Genomic DNA, 22579 nt, shown 5'->3' on the forward strand with positions numbered 1-22579 from the left:
GGCCTTGTTCAGTGTCTAAGCGCCACCTGTGCAATTGTCCGCCCCCTTTTGAGCCTCTTGCGCTGTAGTGCGGGGACTGCTTGGGGGCTTTTCTCTTTGTTACCCAATGCGAGACTCTCTATTCCCCCAGGAACATGTTTGGAACTGGGAGGTGGTTGCTCAACAGCAATTATGGGTGGGGAGGCAGTGGCTCATCAGGCCCCATAGAGATGGGTTCCCAACACCCAGCTCTGGCCGCTGAACTCGAACGTTGCACTGTATGAGATCTTATAAATGGGTGAATTATTAACCCTTTTAGGGGCACATCCGGGGGTAGGGTACCCCTGGAAGGACCAAAGGAAGTTTAAAAAGTATGAATAACAACAGTGGAGTCCCCTCTCTCAAGAGGACTCAGCAAGCCCTGAGAGTGCAAAGAGGACCTCTAGGGTAGTCCCATGACAGGGAGATTTTCAGCAAGACGGGGACATGGTCAGCATGGCCACAAGTCAAAATGCATCTACTGGGGAGTAGTGGTGCACCTCCATTACTGCTATATTATTGGCTGAAACCTAGCTGCACAGCAGTATGGCTGGCTGAGGTTGCCCAGACTTGCAGATATCTTCCCCAGAATTTGATCCTTAGAGCTAGTACCCACAGATAAGCTTCTGGAATGCTATCAATAAATTTGCATTGTAACATAGTAATGCATAAAGCAGGGCCAGTTTTAGGGTCCCATTATTTTCTGTAGGGGGGTGGTGGTGAAAGTGGGTATTTTGGGGACCACAGATATCACTATTTAAAAAGACCAAACCATCTGCCTGGAGTCCAGGGGCTAGAGAGTTAGATTCCCCCCAAAATATTGTATTTTAAGAATTTAAGAGAGTAAAATTTGGCTACTGTGTCAGTATTTTGCTGTGATTTATAACTTTGGCCTCTCTGACAATAATTTGGGGGGCCTTTACGATAGTTTGGGGGGGGGAAATGTCTCCCCATGGTAGTGCTGGGCCTGGCATAAAGCATTTAAGGCAAGGTTTAAGCTGCCTGGGCATTCCTGATTTTTTTAGTACTTCACTTTCCAACCTTAAGATTCTTTAATGTAAAGGGAAAGTTCTGTTGTTGATTTTAAAGGAAAGATAGAAACAAAGAAATTCCATCATATAGGACTATTTACTAGCCAGCACTAGAACACTGCATACAGCACAATATATTCACAGTGGGATTCCTTGTGTGCAACCACATAGTGTATGAAGTCCTGCTCCTTCCATTCAAAACAAGAAAGTGTGTATTGGAGGGGAAGTGGTCCCCAAAAAGGCCAGATTATGTTCTTCCTGCACCTACACATTAAAACTAAATTCCATTCAATGTACAGATGCACATATGAACATTCATAGATTGTTATATTAAAAACTAACCGGTGGGCCTGGACAAACTAAGTTTAAACTGTTGTAACTTAGCCAAATGAAAAACTAGTTTTCCACCAGAATAGCCAAATGCACATCTTTGCATATATATATACACACACACACACACACACATACACACACTATCTCCTTATCAAATGTCATATGTCCATACCTTATAGGTTGCTGTTCTTCAAAAAGAAATTGCAAAAAAAAAAAACCCATCCTCACAGGAATTGTTTCGGGTTTTTTTAATTATTATTATTCTCTTTATTTAAAAAACAACCTGAACCATTTTTGCTTATATTTTCATATCTATGAACAAATGGGACAATTTTCAACTCAAAAGGGTATTTTGACATGTTTTTAAAAAGTAAATACTTATGCAAGCTGAAGTGTAGGTCTACAATTTTCTTCAACGTAACCCAGATTTGGTAGTGTTGAGAAACACAGCCCTGAAGCAAATAATTTCAATAGACGGGAATACTCTGGTTCATTGAAAAATGAGGTTGTCTACGGTACAAAAATATAAAATACAAAATTCCATTACAAAACTGTAAACATCTAACTAAGTTACCCTTTTTGGCCACCAATCAAAATCAGTTAGTCAAAGCTATAAAGCAGGTTGAATCAAGATGATGAGTCATCTTGACAGCCAGTAGGGCTAATTTTAAAATGGTTTCTCTCACAAGTATTACCAGCACAAGCACCTGACTAAAGACTAGTAGTAGTAATGGGGGAATAATCTTTTCACATTCAGTTGCCAGCAGTTTGAGGACATTTATTTTATTGCCGTATCAACCACTGCATAACCAATTTTTCACCTAAGTCAAGAAAAACAGTTTTCCTGTGCATTGGTCTGTAATTTTCCCTCTGAAAGCTCTTGTGAAAGAAGCTGCTGTCTCATTCAAATATAAATCAATTCAAAACAGTGCATCTTTGCAAGTGGACAGGTTTAAAAACACACACACACACACACACACACACACACAAAATGTATAGTAGTGGTAAGGCTGCAGATCGGTACTTATAGGATTTATATATCACTTGTACTATTTTAAAACAATGCATAAAGGGAAGTGCATACCAAACACAAACTTATGTACTTCCTATGGCTTCCCCTATTAAGGATGAAGCCGGTTCACCTCTAGAAGGACCAATAGGCAGCAGGACCATTGCAGTTCCACTAGACAGTGTAGGAGGCCAGGAATCTGAAAGGTTGCTCTGAAGGAGGAAGAGAATTCCATAGCTCCCCATGGGATGGAGCCAAGTGCCACAGCAGCCTATTCAGTGGGAGCACATGGGGTTTTATATAGGCTGGGTGTCCAGATAGTTGGTCTATGAACTGTGCATATATGCTGTCTACAGACAAAATGAAGATACAAGTGTGGTTGCCAGCAGCTGCTACTTACAACCTATTGACTCCAAGGAGTGGCTGCTCAGGTGATTGGAAAAAACACTGCATCATCCCAACCCTCCAATAATCCATTTATTTAGGATTTGTGCTACAAATATGAATTTTATTCAGTCCCTCAAAAAGTGCATTCCTACGTCAAGAAATTCAGATGTATGGCTTCAGTAGACAGGCCTCATTTATATCCTTATGTAAGCAGAGTCAGGATGAGCGCTACCCTGACATCTGGTGGTGAATTGTAGGGAATGTGGAAAGAATTCCAAGAATTTCAAAGAATGGGGAAAGATTTGCATTGGCATCCACCCTCCACTTAGCATAAGCCCACAGCAGACTGGGATGGTTATTTTAACAGCTCTGGGATCCCCAATTTCTTTGTTATTGGGACAGGAAAAAAAAAGTTTGTCACCCTGATTGTGTGAATGGGGAGCTGTGTGACAGAGATGACTCAACCTCAGTTTGGTGGTACTTGCTAAACATGGGCCATGGGTTCCAAAACCCCATGAAGAGAGAGAGGTTGGGGACTGGTGTGTGTACTTGTTGCTATGGGCCCCTTCTGAGGGCCTGGAGCACCAATTGCGCATCTTCCTCTCTCCACTGTAGAACGTCAGGGTTGATTTTTTATTCCCTTAAGAATCCAGATACAGGTTACTGAGCTGAACTCACTTTTGGCTAATGGTGCATTAGCACTGGGGCTCCCCTACTATGAGCTGAAATTACTGAGCTGAGAGCACTGAGTACTGTGCTAACTAGTGGGGGAGCCTGAAGCTATACTGTGGAACAGAGCAGCTGGTAGAGTGGAGCAGTTTGTGGGGATGGCTGGTGGAGCAGAGCGGCTGGTAGAGCAGAGTAGCTGTGGGATGGGTGGATCGGCCCACAGAGTGAGCGGAGCCGAGCAGTTTGCAGGGACAACTGGAGCAGCTCACGGGACAGCTGGTGGAGTGGAGCAGTTTGTGAGGATGGCTGGAGGAGCAGAGTGGAGCGGCTGGTAAAGTGGAGCAGTTCGTGGAGAAGGCGGGAGCAGAACCCACGGAGAGGCAGGGTAGTTGGCCCTGGACCACGTAAGGTGCCCTTTTCTACCCAGGCTGGGGGGGAGGGACCTCTGCAGATAGACTCTCGAACTTTGGGGCTGCACTGACCCAGGACAGAGACTTTTGGATTGTGGGACTTTTGGGACTGTGGGTGATTTGGGGGTTGCTGGACTCAAGAGCCCAGGAAAGAGGACACAGCCCAATTTCCTGGGGTGGGTCTTTGCTCACGGTTTGGTCTAGGAACTCTAGTTGAGGTGTTTTCCCAATTTAGTGTTTGTTGTTTATCTCATGTATTAAACCTTTTCTGCTGCACTGAGAGGGGAAGCATTGCCTCTTTGAGGTGCCTAGGGGTGTGTGTAAGATTTTCCCAGGTCACTGGGTGGGGGCTCGAGCTGGTTTGGCATTGGGTTATTGAAACGGAACCCCTGGATACTGAACCCGGCCCTTGTTGCTGCCAACTCAGAGGGGCAAAAGGGTTACACTTTTACTACATTCAAGGACATCAAAGTTATTACCAACTTGATAACAGGAGGGACACAAAAGCAGTTATCCTTTTTTATATATAATATAAAACAAATGGAACAAAGGGAAACAATAGATTCTAATTTATATTTATTGCTATGAATTGTAGACAATGGATAATGGGAGCAAAAGGTCACAAGGAAAACTCTATGACCAGCAGAATTAAGGACAATATTAAGGGTTTTTGTAATTACACAGGAACAAAGGTATCCTATTAGTCCATTACATGAGGGAAATGGTGTCATGTTCTGGGGTGCAATCCAGGCCAGTAGCAGGGTTGTGTCCCTGCCTGCCTTGTAACCCTGAGTGCCTCAAAATGCTCTGTTGCTGCGCTTCTTTTGTCTGGACACTTCCAGCTAGCAGACAAGCATGCAATGAATGTCTTTAAGCAGATCTGATTCCAGCAGCCTGCTTGTTACACCCTTGTGACACTCTGATCTCCTCCAGCCGTGGTTACACCTGGCAAGATGACCCCAACAGCTCACAGTACTGAATTTTCCAAGAGCTATGTGCTCTGCAAGGTCCAGCCCTCCCTTGGATCATTCAGAGAGAAATTAAGGTTCTTTTGTTCCTTTAAAGATACAGTACTCAGCAGTTTGCCACATTAACTGAAGTTAACATTCACCTTAAATCAAACACAGCAATGGGTTGGTTTAGATTAAAAGTAAAACAAATTTATTAACAAAAGGAGATAGGATTTTAAGTGAGTTCAAGTATAAAAGATAGTTAGAAATGGTTACAAGCAAAGAAAAGTGAATAACACTTTCTAGAGGCTAAGACTTAACAAAACAAGCTACAGCCTTTGTTGAAGGTAGTTTCCTCAGTAATCTTCCTCGAGCAAGATGGCTAACCAACCCCTCTGGTCAGGATTTCCCACAAAAGCCCGAAGTACTCAGTTCCTTTTTCTTCTTAGGTAAAACATAACTTGGGTTTCTCTGCCTCTCTTTTTATAGTCCAGTGAACCTTTAAATGGATTCTTCTGAAGGTTATCTCCCCCCAAAGAAAATCCATTCAAGCTGTGAGGAAGGCAACATGGAGTCTCCTGCTGAAGGAAGCTTCAGCATGAAACCAGCATGCTGGCTTCCTCCACTGGTGTTTGCTAACACACAAATTGATCTATTTATTGCAGTCTGCTCCCTCTGTTGCCTTGATGGTTCTGTTTACATTCTATTGCATTCCCAATGCCTCTTAATGTACCATGGAAATACCTTCCAGGTGGCTGAACCCCATTCCTATGTCTAGCATGGGGTAACTTTAGCCCTGCCTGGCAGACACGCTTTGCTAACAATTTCCAATGTTGTAATTTTGAATTTGTCCTCCATACATACACCACACATTAATATGCATGATCAGTATTATATTAGCTTTCTATGGATATCTTACATGACACCTTTCAGATATAGGTTATGACATTAGTGAGTTGGAGTACACTGAAATGGTCAAGCCACCTGAAATATACTACCAGATATCAGTGAGCCTCTTTCATTGCAATGTTGTTAGGGTCACACATGGTAGAAATGCTTATAGTAATTCCCAAAACACAGAAGTGTTCAATAAATATTTCTGTTCTGTATCTGGGAAAAAGCCAGATGATGTAGTCATATTGTATGATTTTAATTATATAGTTTCTATTCCAACCATAACTCAAGAGATGTTATACAGCAGCTACTAAAGTTAGACATCTTTAAGTCAACAAGTTTGGATAATATGCACCTAAGAGTTTTAAAAGAGGTGAGTGAGGAGCTTGCTGAGCTGTTACTGCTTATTTTTAAGAAGTCTTGGAACACTAGGATGTTCCAGAGAATCTGAAAGAAAGCTAATGTTACAGAATCATAGAATGTCAGGGTTGGAAGGGATCTCCGGCAGTCATCTAGTCCAACCTACTGCTCAAAGCAGGACCAATCCCCAGACAGATTTTTACCCCAGTTCCCTAAATGGTCCCCTCAAGGATTGAGCTCACCAACCCTGGGTTTAGTAGGCTAATGTGCAAACCACTGAGCTATCCCTCTCCCCTGTGTACAGGGTGGCCCAGGTAATCATAGGCCTGACATCTCTCCCAGGCAAAACAAGGAAGCAGCTGATACAGGACTCATTTAATAAAGAATCAAAGGAGGGTAACATAATTAATGGCAATCAGCATGGGGTTTACGGAATATAGATCTTATCAAACTAACTTGTTTTGTTATTACATTTCAAGCTTGGTTAATAAAGGTAATAGATACTTGGACTTCCCTAAGGCATTTGACTTAGTTCTGCGTGGCATTTTGATTAAGAAACTAGAATGATATAAAATCAGCATGGCACATGTTAAATGGATTAAAAACTGGCTAACTGATAGGTCCCATACATGGGAAATCACCATTACGTTGGCATGTTTCTTTCTGTTGGGGTCCTGTATGGATTGGTACTTGCCCCTATGCTGTTTAACATTTTTATCAATGTCCTGGAAGATAACATAAAATCATTGCTGATGAAGTGTGCAGGTGACATAAAGATTGGGGGAGTGGTAAATAATTAAGAGACAGGTCACCATGACAGAGCAATCTGGATTGCTTGGTAAACTAGACACAAGCAAATAATGTGTGTCTCAATATGACCAAATGTATGACTTTAGGGACAAAGATTGTAGGCCATCTGGAGTGGCTCATGACTGAGTGTGCCAACCTCAGGGCAGACTGGTAAGAAGCAGAGCACAAATCCCAAACTGGTTGCATGTTGCATACTTAGATTTCACCAAGAAGTATCAAGTCTGAACTCCTCAAGCACTATAACATACTTAACATGGAGTCACAGACAGTCCCCTTGGGTAATATCACTATCTTGCCACTCGGGCAAGCTTGCCTTTGTGATAGATGATACCATACACAAAAAAGAAATCACAGCAATATGAAGGTTACTCCCAGTCCCAAAGAACCAGTCACTTATCCCAGATCAATTGTACCTCAGATCTCACACCAAAGACAACACTTGTAGCTAATCCTGTAATAAACTAACTAAAGGTTTATTAAGGAGGAAAAAGAAAAGAGTTATTTACAAGTTAAAGCAGGGAAACATACACACAAAAATGAGTTACAGTTTTAGGTTTCAAAAAGTAATAAAAGCTGCTGCAATGTGCAAGCTCTGCATGTTCTTTAGGTCTAACCCATGCTAAACAGCTGGGGAACCTTTGTTTATGCTTAGAAGTCTTGCTCTCTCCCTGGTATCCAAGCAACATAGGAATAACAATTCTTGATAGGGATTTATATTCCCTTTCCCCAGACTCAAGTTCATGGGATGAATGTTTGTGCATGCCTCCTCTTCATGGGTATGGGGGAAGCAATCAATCAAGTCTTTTGTCTACTGAGTTCCACAGTGGCTTGTCTGATGTCCATGGGCCTTCTTTTACTGGAGAGGAGATGACACCTTTCATGGGCCTTGTCTACACTACCAAGCTTTGTCAACAAAGCTGATGTTGGCATAATGAAAATCAGAATGTCATGTTCACAGTTGCTCCCTCTGTTGGCAGAGCACGTCCACACTTGGGAAACTATCATCGACCATGTGAGCAATACACTGTGGGTACCTATCCCACAATCCACCTCAACACCTTCTGTCGCTAGGTGTTGTGGGAAGGCAGAGCGGATCACGGTGCATCTTGGAACCAAGCTCAATATCCGGTGATGCATTGTTTTCTGTCCCAGTACTCCATGGGCTTCCAGCTTTCTTTGGTAGCATTTTTCAATGGCCCTTCTTTGCTGTGCACCCCAGCATCTTTGTGAGATGGGATGGATCCTGTGCTGCTCTCCTATGCTCTGTTAACTGTCATGAAAACATTGCAGATGGCAGATGGCAGTTCCTAACTGAAGAAGATTCCCAGGCACCTGACATGCTGTGTGATATGGATAGGAGTAACTTTAGATTGCTTTTGGCATTCACAGAACAGGTGCATATGATAGAGAAACTGTGTGCGGAGCTTGCCCCTGCACTGCAGCGCAAGAACACCAGAATGAGAGCTGCCCTATCGGTAGAGAAGTGTGTGGTGCTACTGCTGTGTGCTACTGGTTGGTCGTGAATCAATGTGGAGTTGGGAAGTCGACCATTGGGGCTGTGTTAATGCAAGTGTGCAGGGCAATAAATCACATCCTGCTACGAAGGACCGTGACTCTGGGAAATGTGCGTGAAATAGTGAATGGATTTGCAGAAGTGGATTTTCCTAACTGTGGAGGGGCGATAGATGGCACACATATTCCAATTTTGGCACCAGACCAGCTGCTTAGGGGAAAAAGGAGGTATCAGTGTTCCAAATGTCATTCATACTGTGGAAAGGCCATTTCAATTGGCAAATTTTGCAACATTTCTTAAAGACAGACTCCAAATTTGCCCAGTTTCCTCTGACATTTGTTCCAGAAGCCAGATCCCTTCAACTGAGATTTGTTCCCAGATGTCATGTTTCATCCTTGGCTATGTTGTCTCAGAGGAGCACAGGTGTTGTGGTGGTTCATAACTCACTTATTAGGTTTTAACAATATTACACACAATTTTGAAATTGTGTTCTCCAACAGATGACGTTACTGCAAAGTCAGACTGTGTGATGCCACCATCAATTATGTTTATTCCATTTATAAGAAGTAGACAATTCACACAAAACATGAACAATTAACGCTGATTATAATAGGCGCTTTGTTCATAACACAATAAATACACTTCAGTTCAATATCTGCATATACGTCATTCATTAAGGATTTTTAACATCACACCCAGGCTAATGGTATAGTTATTGTTATTAGAGCTAGTTGGAAAAAAGTTTTGAACAAAAAATTCAATGAAAAATTACTTTTTCCAAAATAGGAAACTTTTGTGAAAAAGGCTTGCTAAATTTTCTTGGTTTTTTGGTCAAAACTAGATATTTTGTAAGTCTCTTCTCATGCATTTCCTTTTATTTCCTTTGTCCTTTTGCATTCAATTGCCAAAAAAAAGAAAGAATAATTGCCTGGGGGGGGGTTCCTCCACTTTTACGTTTTTTGGGTTTTTTTGCAACTCAAACTTTTCAGTAGTTGAAATTCTGAAAACTTATTGTGACAAACGGAAAAATAAGAAAAATGAAAAAGTGAAGAAAACAAGCAACCCTGATCATAACTTATATTGGATTCACTGGCAAAAAAACAAACTATTTACTTTTTTTCAAAAAAGCGTTTTGCAAAAATCTCATTCCAAAACAAGTTACTTTGAAATATTTCAGGAAACCGTTTTCACTTTCTTCAACCAGCTCAAATTATTATATATTGTAGATACTTAACTGCTGTTATACACTGACAATTCCTAAAAATCATCTTGCATGCTGTGCTCCAGAGGAACAAAGGAAAGAATGAACAGTTCTCAATTATTTCGGGGTTTAGTGGGCTATAAATACAAAATATAGAATTTTCTTGTATCATTGATGTGACCACTATATTCCCTAAATATGTACACAGGTTTGCACAATTCCTGAATTATATAAACTGTACAAATGAAACATTACATAAATAAACCATGCTGCAAACAGTTTTGAACAACTTCAGTACTAGTTCAGGATGGTTTGTCTTTCTTCAAAATAGAAATGACAAGCATAGGTTACATACTACATGGACTATGGCTGCAGGCTGTCCTTCTAAAGATCCCCTCACAAGCCCGCACTGAGGGTCATGCTAGGGATGGGATGGGGCCTCAGCACTTAGCACTCTGGAGATTCTGTGTAGTGCTGCTGCATGTAGGGCAGCCTGAAAAGGCTGTCGAAATAATCTTAGGGGCTACTCTGGCTCTTGGGGGAAGCCTAGAATTTGGGGCCACAAAGGTGGCTTAAAGCCTCTAACGTACAGAGCAAAGAATTACAACATAAGAACATAAGAATGGCCATGCTGGGTCATACCAAAGGTCCATCTAGCCCAGTATCCTGTCTACCACAGTGGCCAATGCCAGGTGCCCCAGAAGGAGTGAACCTAACAGGTAATGATCAAGTGATCTCTCTCTTGTCATACATCTCTACCCTCTGACAAACAGAGGCTAGGGACACCATTCCTTACCCATCCTGGCTAATAGACATTATCAGATGAATTTATCCAGTTTTCTTTTAAACGCTGTTATAGTCCTAGCCTTCACAACCTCCTCAGGTAAGGAGTTCCACAAGCTGACTGTGCACTGTGTGAAAAAGAACTTCCTTTTATGTGTTTTAAACCTGCTGCCCATTAATTTCATTTGGTGGCCCCTAGTTCTTGTATTATAGGTACAAGTAATTAACTTTTCCTTATTTACTTTCTCCACATCACTCATGATTTTATATACTTCTAACATATCCTCCCTTAGTCTCCTTTTTTCCAAGCTGAAAAGTCCTAGCCTCTTTAATCTCTCCTCATATGGGACCTGTTACAAAGCCCTAATTATTTTAGTTGCTCTTCTCTGAACCTTTTCTAATGCCAGTATAACTTTTTTGAGATGAGGAGACCACATCTATATGTAGTATTCAAGATGTGGGTGTACCATGGATTTATATAAGGGCAATAAGATACTCTCCGTCTTATTCTCTATCCCCTTTTTAATGATTCCTAACATCCTGTTTGCTTTTTTGACCACAGCTGCACACTGCGTGGACGTCTTCAGAGAACTATCCATGATGACTCCGAGATCTTTTTCCTGATTCATTGTAGCTAAATTATCCCCCATCATATTGTATGTGTAGTTGGGGTTATTTTTTCCAATGTGCATTACTTTACATTTATCCACATTAAATTTCATTTGCCATTTTGTTGCCCAATCACTTAGTTTTGTGAGATATCCTATGTCTTTTGACACGGTCACCTGTTCAGACTCCTGAAAGCCACGTAAAGTAGAAACGCTGTAAGCAGACCTCTTCAGAGCACAAGTCAGCTTGTTTCCTGAAAACAAACAAACAAACAAACAAACAAAAAACACACACACAAACTCATGTTTGGCAAGAGCGCCTGATTAAAAAGTTCCATTTCCATACTCCTTCCCCATTTCCACACACATTTCAGCTGGAATCAGGCAGTCGTGAAAGTTACTTACTCCTGAGGTAATTCTGTGCCTAATAATAATAATAATAAAAATCTACACAATATTTTAAAATTCTGCAAATTGTATTTGTCAATAACTAAATGTGGAGGCTCCAGAATGGAAGTGGCAGTGAGGAGCACAGGCCACTGGCTGCACAGAGGTAGGAGATCACCCTGTAGCTTGGACTTGGCGGTGAGGCTGCACCTGACTCTGACATGGCACAAGAGCTGGGCCTGCCCCACTGCACCTGGCACACTAGGTGTGGGCAGGCAGGATACACTTGGAACCTCCCGGTGTGAGAGGGGCTTAGTGTGGAGGGACCAGGTGTGGAGTGAGAAGGTTTTGGTTAGGGGAAGCTAAGTGTGCATGGCTCAGTGTGGGGTCTGGGTGGGAGGGGGATCTGGATGCACAGGGGCTCATTGGGAGGTTCTGGATGCAAAGGCATTGGGACCAGGTGAAGGAGGTTGGGACTCAGCAGGAAGGTATGGGGGGGCATGTGCTAGGGGTTGGGGCTTGTCAGGGTTGGGGTTTGACTGCAGGGACTCAGCTTGGAGTGGTTTGGGTCCAGGTGCAGCTGGTTGGGACTCCGTGGGGTGAAACTCCAGGTGTGGGGCTCATTGGGGTGGTCCAGATGCTGGGAGGTGGGGCTCATCAGAGTGAGGGTTCAGGTGCAGGAATTGGGGGGTTAGATGTAGGGGACTGGGTGGGGAGGGTGCTGGGGGAGTCTGCATATGGAGGGTCTGGATGCATGGGAATCTGGTATGTAGGGTGTGGATGCATGGGAGTTGGACAGATAGGGGAGCAGGAAGCAAGGGGACATAGCTTCCTGCAGCTGGGAAGGTTTCTAGGGGTGGGTCTGACCCAGCCCCTCCTTGCGGGGGAAGAGGAAGTCCCATCCTCCCATGCCCCCAGCCCAGCTGAGCTTAGCATTTGAGCCCTGCGCTTGGAAGGAGCCAATGCCTGGGACATCCCCAACCTCCCCCTCCACCAGTGATTTACTTCCCTGCTGGTTGCTCTGAGAGCCCAAAACAACACACATGCACTGCTGGGGAGGGGCACGTGACTGCTCTTGCAGCTTCCCTTTGCTTCCCCATCAGGAAGTCATTTTTCTGTGGGGACTCAAATAAATCTGCCAGAGACAGAAATTCTGCACACTTGCAGTGGCGCAAAATTCCCCTGGTAGTAGGTTACTTTGTACCTATGCATGAATGATTACCAAATGTGTGGGACTGAAGAGAGCAGAATTTCTAGTGAGACTGGCTGACCAAATCTTCAAACCAGTTTTTAATCCAGGCAATCCAATAATCAGACAGTCCTTTGACTGCCCTGCTGGTGCTTGTCAGACAAAAAGAAGACAGAAGTTGGTGTAAATTATTGGGTCTTTAGATATAGTTAGGCATCCTTTGCAGTGCAGTTGTTAGAGTAGATGACATCCTTGCATAGGCACTGACTCCATGGGTGCTCCAGGCTGGAGGCACCCCCCAGCAGCCCACCTATTAGCTCCTGCCAGCCCCTCCTGCCCACCGGTGGGCCTCACTGATCAGCACCTCCCCCTCCCTCCCTACACCTCCCACCCGCTGCAAATCAGCTGTTTTGTGGCATGCAGTAGGCTGGGGGAGAGGGGGAGGAGCAAGGATGTGGTGCGCTCAGAAGAGGAACTGGGTGGGCAGAGATGGGACCTTAGGGAAAGGGGGGACAACAGGAAATGGATCACAGCCAGGGATCAAACATCGCCCGGCACTTTGGAAAGTCAGTAACTCTGCATCCTTGACACACTAGTGTGCCCCAGTGGCTCATTACAATCAGCCAGTGACTACTGGCAACTTAAGATGCAGCCTGAGGCTGGGTTGGGGGAAGAGACTGCTTTTGTAAACACACAAGGCTCTATTTGAATTCAGTGTAATGCTTAGAATTATTTTCAGCAACTAATGGAGTTGGACCTTGCCGATTTATACTGGGCTACCCATCTAATATGTCTAGAACATTTGGTGGCTCTTTGCCAGAATTCATTGCCTATCAGGAAGAGGTCATTGGATGCCTACACAATTCTTGGTCAAGAGTGGCCAAACTTACTGACCCTCTGAGCCGTGTATGACAATCTTCAGAAGTTCGAGAGCCAGGGTGCACCTACTGGGGCTCAAGGCTTCAGCTTTACAGGAGGCAGATAAATCTGCTGAAGCCCCAAGCCCCAGCAGGCGCATCCCATGGGGATGTAGCCCTGAGGCTGCCCATAGTGAGCAGAAGCCTCTACCCCACCCCCCACTGCAAGCCAGAGGTCCCGCTGTTAAAAATCAAGACTTTTCCATGAGCATGAAGTTTACTTAGACATAAAGCTCCCATCTCTGTTCTGTACTATTTCTACAAACACCTAAATACACTACAGTATATTTATTTCTCATCCATTTAAACAGAGGAAAGACTGATTTTCTACCTACTTAGAAACTGAATGGCTTTCTGCCTGCTGCAGGATGCTTACTAGATACTACACAATCCAGAGTGTACACAAAAACTTAAGAAGCACATCTATAACAAATTTCTAGAGAGAAAATAACAGGACTAATATTCATTCCCACACTATAAGACTGACTCTAGTTCCACTTGGTCATGCTTAAAACAAAGTTCTCCCAATCTAAGGCTTAAAATTACTTGGATATCAAATAGAACAAACAAGGGAAACAACAAAGATCTCTTTTCACAAAGTGTCAGAGGCCAGATATGCCATTCATCATAAACAAATTACCAAAAATCAACAAAATAGTGCAAACTAATATATACCTACCTCCAATGTTTCTAGGTTGGTTCTATGTGTCCTCCTACAAGAGGCCAGTAGATGTAAACCCCTAGGTTGATCACCAAGCAGGGGAGGCTCTATGTTTTTTGCCGCCCCAAGCACGGTAGTCAGAAGCCTTTGACGGCGTTTCTGCGGGAGGTCCGCTGGTCACACGGATTTGGCAGCGGTTCTGTGGATGATCTGCTGGTCCCACGCCTTTGGTGTACCAACCGCCGAATTGCCGCTGAAACCACGGGACCAGCGGACCTCCCGCAGAAACACCCCAAAGGCTCCCTGATTGGCGCCCTCATGGCAATCAGCACACCACTCCCCCCACCGGCTTGCCACCCCAGGCACGGGCTTGCTACGCTGGTGCCTGGAACCGCCCCTGTCACCAAGGCAATGAGGGACACCTGTCAGGAAGCCAACTTTTTTTAAAAAGTGCTCCTGCAACCCTCACCTTCACTATTTTTGGAACAGAAAGTAAGGGTGGGTTAGTTATAGCCCCAAATGGGTTTGGGTGTGGGGGGGTGTAGTTTAAACACCTGCTGCTCAGAGGAGGTACTGTCTCCCTCCCCTTATAATCTTTATCCCAGTGGTTAGGATGTGACAGATAAAACAATATTCTGGACAAACTTTATTGAATTGAGTTAAACATTATTGAATTGAGATTAATGCCTTTGAGGTCCATTATATTAAAAATGCAATGTGTTATTGTATGTAATATTGGGTATGCTAATATAATTCCTCCAATTATCAGCCCTGTGAAGCTATCCCAAGGTGATGCTTGCACATGCTAGTTCAAACTGGATTCCCAGGAACCACCATTTCCAATATTTTTGGAAATATAGCCGGGTTTTAAATGGGCTGAGGGCCTTCATTCTGATCCAGCAAATAGACGTGACCTCTGGTCTATGGAGAACCTTTGTTGGGGAAAGGTTGGAAGGAGTTGGACCACTGAGGCCCCGTGACACTGGGTGCCATTTCTGAGCTGAGGCTGTTTTATGACATTGTGTCGACAAAAGAGACCCCTTTGGGAGGTTTGAAGGACTAACCTGCCAGAGCCCATGTTGGAGACAGTTGGGATAATCTCTGGTAAACTTACTAGCAGGAAGTAGGTTCATTTATTGTTTTTAATATGTTTTCGTTTAAGTATTTTTACCTTAAACATAAAATAAGCTTGTGCAGTAACTTAAAACTGTGGCAAGTGCCATGTCATCAGTCTCTGAAGAAAAAGCAAGCAGGTCAGTTCAGGCAGGCTGTCTGTCGCTGGAAATAACACAGCAGAGGCAGGGAACTGTTCAGCCTGGACATAGCTCAGTCAGAAGGAAGAGAGATACAAGTTTCCTCCCAAGAAAGGCTGTTACTAGAGAGCTGGAAGCCTGAGAGTAGGTTGCCCTCACTGAGGGGAAATACAGATGCAGTAGCCGTGAACTGTGACACAGGGTACTCAACCAGGTTTAACTCCAACTCTACCAAGGTTGCAGCCTGGACTTAAACTTACGTCTCCTACCTCCTAGGTAGGGGCCTGAACTACTGGGTTATTCTGGGTTGGGCTCTCTTTAGCTGAAGGAGTTCCACTGGGTAAATAACTATTTATTTACTGGCACAGGGGACTGGGACTGAAACTTGGGCCTCCCGCATGCCTGCCCTAGCCCGTAGACTACAGTCATTCTCTCCCATTCTCTTTCTCTCACTGGCCCAATGAATATTTAATACAAAGCAAACGTTTCAACAGAGCTCGAGAGCCTCACTCAAGAATATCCTATAGCCCAAGGGTTAGGACATCACCTCCTTCCCATTTTGTGTGTGTGCACAAAAAACAAACCTACGTGTCTTAAACACGCAACTCCAGATAAGGGTTTGAAAATGTGAATCACAAGTGAAAATAGGTACCTAAAACCAGGCTGGAAAGAGGTGCCTAAGTTCTTTTGAAAGACACAATTTAGGCCCCGCCACATCCTTGGCATTTCCTACTGACTAGTTTACATGCTGCCCCTTATCCCCAGTTTATTGTTTTTTGTGAACCGTATAGTTAGGCAACTAACCTTCCTCACACATTATATAAGGAGCCTGGGCACGTAACTCAAGGTTGTAAATTCCGCTGGGTAGCAGGGCACTTAGGGGTTAGGCATTGCAATGCCTCAGCCCAGGTCTACACTACAAATTTACATTGGTATAACTGTATCGCACAGGGGTGTGAAATATTTTTTCCAGTCAAGATTTTTCACACCCGAGTGACTTAGTTATACTGACCTAACCCCTGGGGTAGACAGCACTGTCAATGGGAGAGCTTCTCCCATCTACATTGTTACCGCCTCTCAGAGGTGGATTAACTATGCTGATGGGAAAAGCTTTCTCGTTGGTATAGTAGCATCTTCACTATAGTGCCACAGCTGCACCAACACAACTGTGCCACTGCAGCTTTAGTGTAGCTCTGTCCTAAATCCCTTTTGAATCCTACCTGATGTGTAATAACACAAACTAGTGTGTGGAAAGAGAACTCTTGGCTTCTATTGGAACCATAATTTTTAATTTCTGCAGCCAAAACCTGCGGTCCTTCCTCAGAAAAATCCCACTCAATGCCTGAGTAAGATCTGAGCATAAACTCACACCCCTATCTTGGAAAGATTTATGCATGTGCTTAATTGCACTGCAAGCAGTCTCACTGCATAACATCCAGCACATAAGTCTTTGCAGGATCAGGGCCTAAAATCCTAAGGCCGCGAGTTGTTCCACACAGACAGAAGTCAGGGCCTTTGCACAGGTGCAGGATAGGGGTCAACTCACACAGCAGCTTTCATGATCAGGGTTAAATAAGCAAGGACCTCAAAAAATGGACCTATATAATTAATACAACATTAAATTTAAGATTTTAATGTAGTTTTATATGAGTTAAATCAATCAGCTGCAAACTGGCAAATGGGAGCTGGTGGTGTGTGTGCCTGCAGGTGAGAGTCACGCGCCTCCACCAGGGAGCCGGACCTGTTGCTGGCTGCTTCCAGTGCACAGTGCAGTCCACAGTGCCAAGACAGGTGGGAGGCCTGCGTTAGCACGCTTCCTGTGCCATTGACCGGGAGCCTCTGGAGGTAAGTCCATGCCTGAACCCCGTGCCCCCCCAAACCTGGAACCCCTTCCTGCACCTCAAGCTCCCAATGCCCTTCCCCCTGCTGCAGGCCTGAGCCCCCCCAAACCTAGAACCCCTTCCTGTACCCCCAAACCCCCATCTCTGGCCCCATCCCAGAGCCTGCACCCCCACCCAGAGCCCTGACCGCCTCCTGCACCCCAACCCCCTATCCTAGCCCTGAGCCCCCTCCCTCACCCTGAACCCCTCATTCCCAGCTCCATCCCACAGTTCTCATCCTGAGCTCCTCCCACACCCCAAACCTCTCATCTCCAGTTCCCTGGGGCATCACAGGCATCAATAATTTTCTTCAGCTGGGTCCCCAGAAAAAAGTTTGAAAATCTACTGGGCTAGAGAAACCTTTGCCCTGTAACTGATACTGCTGCTAAGAACAGCCTAAACATGAGATTATCTGTTTTCATCAATTACTTTGGCAACTAATTAACTTTGTAGCATGTTTGAGGCCACTCCACCCAACCATTTTCTACATATCTATTACTCCAGTTAGTAAGAATTGCAGAGTTTTAAGTACTCTCTTTATTAGAAAGTTGGGAAGTGTTTTCCATTTTAAGACCTTGATTCTCTTCTCTAAAGCTCTAATTAAAGGTCTACACTGCACCTTAAATTTCATCTGTGGTCTGCTGCCAGTGAACAGCGGACACAATTTAAAGCTCATCAGCCAAGCTATTTCAGAGATGGAAGTTTTTAACAGCTAAGTGTGGCTTATTTAATGGCACGTCCTCCAACTGGTTTGTGTGCGGGCGTGATATCACCTTAAAAATAGCTTGGCAGTCAATTTTTTCCCCATGTAAGCGCCCTTCCCGGGTTATTGTTCAGAGGTTGAAGCAGTTCGCTAGGGGATTGTTCGCTTCGGATGCACCGAGATCATCATAGCAGCCGCCAGCAAGCTTCCCAAAGATCTGATAGCCTCTTTATAGTTGCACCTATGGACCTGGGGCTTAGCCCCCCGCCCCCAGCGGGCCCCCAATCCCGGGCAAGCAGCTGCTCCCCCGCAGCCCCAAATCTCCCGCTCTAGAAATGCTCCCGCGGCCGCCCGCTTTGCGGAGCACCGGCCACCGCTGCCTGTTGTCCCCCCAGCCCCGTTCTCTAGCGCTCGCCCTTTCGGGCCTCCCCCCGCCGGGGCTGCGAACGGGCCCCGCGCAGCACAGGGCGGCTGGAGAAGCCGGTCAGCGCGGGAGCGGGCGGGGACAGTCGGGAGCTGTCTGGCCGCGTGGGGAAACGGCTGGAAGGAGACAAACGCAGCGCAGCACGATAAGCCCGGGCGGGAACCGGGAGCCCCCGGCCGGCCCGCGCGCCGCTCACCCCCGGAGCCGGCTCCCACCGCAGGGCCTGCCCGGAAGGAGCGGGGCTCCCGGCCGCTGAGTGGCGAGGACGCGTCACGTGCGTGTCCCGGGCCAGCCTGACCCCCGCCCACTCAAGCCCGCCGGTTCCTGACCGAGGTGCAGACACAGCCCTAGCGTCGCGTCCCGGCCCGGCTCCGGCGCAGCATGTCCCACCAGACCGGCATCCAAGGTACCGGCGCGGGGCTCCCCAGCGTCCCTCTCCCCGCAGCCTCTCGCCTCTGCACCGCCCCAGTTGCCGCTTTCCCCTCCTCTCCCCCCAGCCTCTGCAGCCCCCTGGGGCTCCCCAGTGCCCTTTTCCCCCTCCCAGCCTCTGCACCCCCCTGGGGCTCCCCAGTGCCCCTTTCCTCTCCCCCCAGCCTCTGCACCCCCCTGGGGCTCCCCAGTGCCCCTTTCCTCTCCCCCCAGCCTCTGCACCCCCCTGGGGCTCCCCAGTGCCCCTTTCCCCCTCCCAACCTCTGCACCCTCCTGGGGCTCCCCAGTGTCCCTTTCCTCTCCCCGCAGCCTCTGCAACTCCTGGGGCTCCCAGTGCCTCTTTCCCAGCCTCTGCACCTGCCTGGGGCTCCCTGTACCCCTTTCCCAGCCTCTGCACCCCCCTGGGGCTCCCCAGTGCCCTTTTCCCCCTCCCAGCCTCTGCACCCCCCTGGGGCTCCCCAGTGCCCCTTTCCTCTCCCCCCAGCCTCTGCACCCCCCTGGGGCTCCCCAGTGCCCCTTTCCTCTCCCCCCAGCCTCTGCACCCCCCTGGGGCTCCCCAGTGCCCCTTTCCTCTCCCCCCAGCCTCTGCACCCCCCTGGGGCTCCCCAGTGCCCTTTCCCCCTCCCAACCTCTGCACCCTCCTGGGGCTCCCCAGTGTCCCTTTCCTCTCCCCGCAGCCTCTGCAACTCCTGGGGCTCCCAGTGCCTCTTTCCCAGCCTCTGCACCTGCCTGGGGCTCCCTGTACCCCTTTCCCAGCCTCTGCACCCCCCTGGGGCTCCCCAGTGCCCTTTTCCCCCTCCCAGCCTCTGCACCCCCCTGGGGCTCCCCAGTGCCCCTTTCCTCTCCCCCCAGCCACTGCACCCCCCTGGGGCTCCCCAGTGCCCCTTTCCTCTCCCCCCAGCCACTGCACCCCCCTGGGGCTCCCCAGTGCCCCTTTCCTCTCCCCCCAACCTCTGCACCCTCCTGGGGCTCCCCAGTGTCCCTTTCCTCTCCCCGCAGCCTCTGCAACTCCTGGGGCTCCCAGTGCCTTTTTCCCAGCTTCTGCACCTGCCTGGGGCTCCCTGTACCCCTATCCCAGCCTCTGCACCCCCCTGGGGCTCCCCAGTGCCCCTTCCCCAGTCTCTGCACTCCCCTAGGGCTCCTCAGTGCCCCTTTCCTCATCCCAGTCTCTGCACTCCCCTAGGGCTCCCCAGTGCCTCTTTCCCCATCCCAGTCTCTGCAACTCCTGGGGCTCCTGGTGCCCCTTCCCCAGCCTCTGCACCCCCCTGGGGCTCCCTAGTGCCCTTTTCCTCTTCCCCCAGACTCTGCAACTCCTGGGGCTCCCGGTGCCCCTTCCCCAGCCTCTGCACTCCCCTGGGGCTCCCTAGTGCCCCTTTCCTCTTCACCCAGACTTGGCAACTCGTGGGGCTCCTGGTACCCCTTCCCCAGCCTGTGCTTCCCGCCGCCCCCCCCCCCCCCCCCCCGCTGGGTCTCACTAGTGCCGCTTTCCCCTCCTGTCCCCGCAGCCTCTGCAACTCATGGGTCTCCCCAGTGCCCCTTTCCCCATCCCAGCCTTTGCACCCCCCTGGGGCTCCCTAGTGCCCTTTCCCACTAGCTTCAATACTGCTCCCTTGCTGTTTTCCCCAGCATCTGCACTACTCGTTCCCTTTTCCTCCCTTTTTTTCCTCCAAGCTGGCTTCTCCCTCATCCCACTCTAGGGCTTTTAAACTGCTCCTGCTCTCTTGGGAGGCTGAACTGCCTGGTCTTTCCTCCCTCCCCCAAGCCTTGAAATTGCTTCTTTCTTCTGCCCTTATCCTTCTGAGTTAGGGATCAAGACAAGGTCCCCATTCCATGTCTTTGTTAGTAACAAGCCATCTGGCCCCTGACTGTGATGCTTGGGTTCTTTCTTATCCTTTGCCTAGACAGCATGCCACTATGATTTATTAGCAGTCTGTTTGTGGGGCACCCAGTGGCCCCAAAACTGTGGGGCAAGGTGAAGTACAGATGGGCATAATATGTTTTGTGAATAATTGTACAAACCATATAGCTGGAAGGAGGAGCATAGAAATGCAGGGCTGGAAGCATCCGGAGAAGTCATCAAGTCTAGCCCCTTGCGCTTAAGTAGGACCAAATAAACCTAGACTATCCCTGACAGGTGTTTGAGATGGCTGGGAAGTGGTCAAATGTTTTAGATGTAATCTGATGATTTAGAATAGCTGGGGAGTTATGGCTTCTCCACTTTTTCCTTGTGTCCAAGTATAAATCGATAACTTGCTCCCTGCTGGAGTATATCTGAGTATTTGGCTTGTGACTGTTACTGTGTTAATTGGACGCTTTATGTTAAAACCTCTTTTGCAGTCACTTACCATGTCCATATGGGAGTTAATGAGATATTCAGTGTATTTCAATGTCTCTGCTTTTGAGGAATTCATTTTCTGCTTGAAAAATCCAACTTGTCTTTGATGTTGCTTTTATTTAGTTCCTTTGTCTTGATGGAACATTGACAGGCAAGTTTAATAAGATAAAATTCGCATCTTTGATTCAGACAACAATTTTAACCTGGCTGCCATCTTTTAGATTTTGGTCTGCATTGGACAAAGTCTCCTGGCATTATGACATCATAACTTTTGAGGTTGTTGCATTGCAGCTTCGTCTGGCCAGTACAAAATCTTACTTTTTATATTGCTAACCATACTTCTCAACCTTTGGATGACCAAGACCAGAAGTGATGGACAAAGGAGAAAACATTCGTGTAGAAAACTTAATTTCTTTGGATTCAAATACCTTTCTATACTTTATTTTACATATTTTGGATGTGAATAATTTTTAACAATAAAAATGAGGGTAATTGAGTAGGTAACTGGGATTAGAATGAGTGACTTCCTTCAAAATGAGGGACACTTGAACGGTATGATGTTGCTTGGGAACTGTTCCTGGGAACTGTACAGAGGGGAGTCATTAATTTCGGCTTGCTTCATTTTAAATGAAAGTTTTCCTTTATGGGTGCAGTGGTAACTTTTAGAATGGGAGCAGATATAGAACAAACTTCTTGACTGCATTGCTTTAGCTGCTTCTAGTAGCTCTCCCGAGCAGCTGCTGCATTGTAGTTAACATCTATTAATTTTTCACCACTGCTATTCAGAATCATTTGGGCAGCCCTGAAAATGCCAAGAATCATGTCAGGTTTTTCTCTGCTGCTTCTTTGGGAAATAGCTGAGACAGAACTTGGAGTGAACACATAGAGGAAGAGTTAAAATTGTGGAGAAACACATCCCACAGCAGAAGGCTGGGGTAGGAGTATAGTATCAGAACATCCTTCCTCCCTACTCCCCCCAACACACACCTCCCACATTCCCCTAGTACTTGGCAGCTATGAGGTGAAGGTAAAAGAATATCTTTTCTGTTTCTGCAGCCAGAGAAGAGCAGATAAGGACAGAAGAAGTGCTTCAAAATTCAGACACCAAATTTTGGACTCTAATCAGGATAGCAAATATCCATGATTCCTGATTATACCTATGTTGGCTTGCAGTACCCTATGGGGAAAATCCATCTAAAATGTTTTAAATGTATTACATGATTCACATTAAAATAAGCACAATTGCATTTATGTTAGTATATAGCACTATAGGTATTACTATGCCAGATTTTCAAAGTGAACTCTCACAAGTCAAGGTATTTGCATGTCTACAGTAGGTTGTGCATGTGCACTTTTGAAGATTTTGAAGTGTTAGTACACATACACATGCTTCTTCCCCCAGTATCTTAAATTTCCATATTCTAT

At 46.4% G+C, this 22579-nt stretch overlaps 1 protein-coding gene across 1 annotated transcript in view; it reads left to right on the plus strand.

Annotated features, from left to right (window-relative positions):
- Window positions 1–18653: 18653 nt before the first annotated feature.
- TWF1 (twinfilin actin binding protein 1) overlaps window positions 18654–22579 on the plus strand; it is a 36845-nt gene continuing 32919 nt past the window's right edge. The window contains exon 1 of the mRNA XM_030548918.1: window positions 18654–18796. Within this exon, the coding sequence (XP_030404778.1) occupies window positions 18772–18796 (25 nt within the window). The 5' untranslated portion in view covers window positions 18654–18771. The remainder of the gene's footprint in view (window positions 18797–22579) is intronic.

The sequence above is a fragment of the Gopherus evgoodei genome, chromosome 1, assembly GCF_007399415.2.
Source record: "Gopherus evgoodei ecotype Sinaloan lineage chromosome 1, rGopEvg1_v1.p, whole genome shotgun sequence".
Classification (NCBI taxonomy): Eukaryota; Metazoa; Chordata; order Testudines; family Testudinidae; genus Gopherus; species Gopherus evgoodei.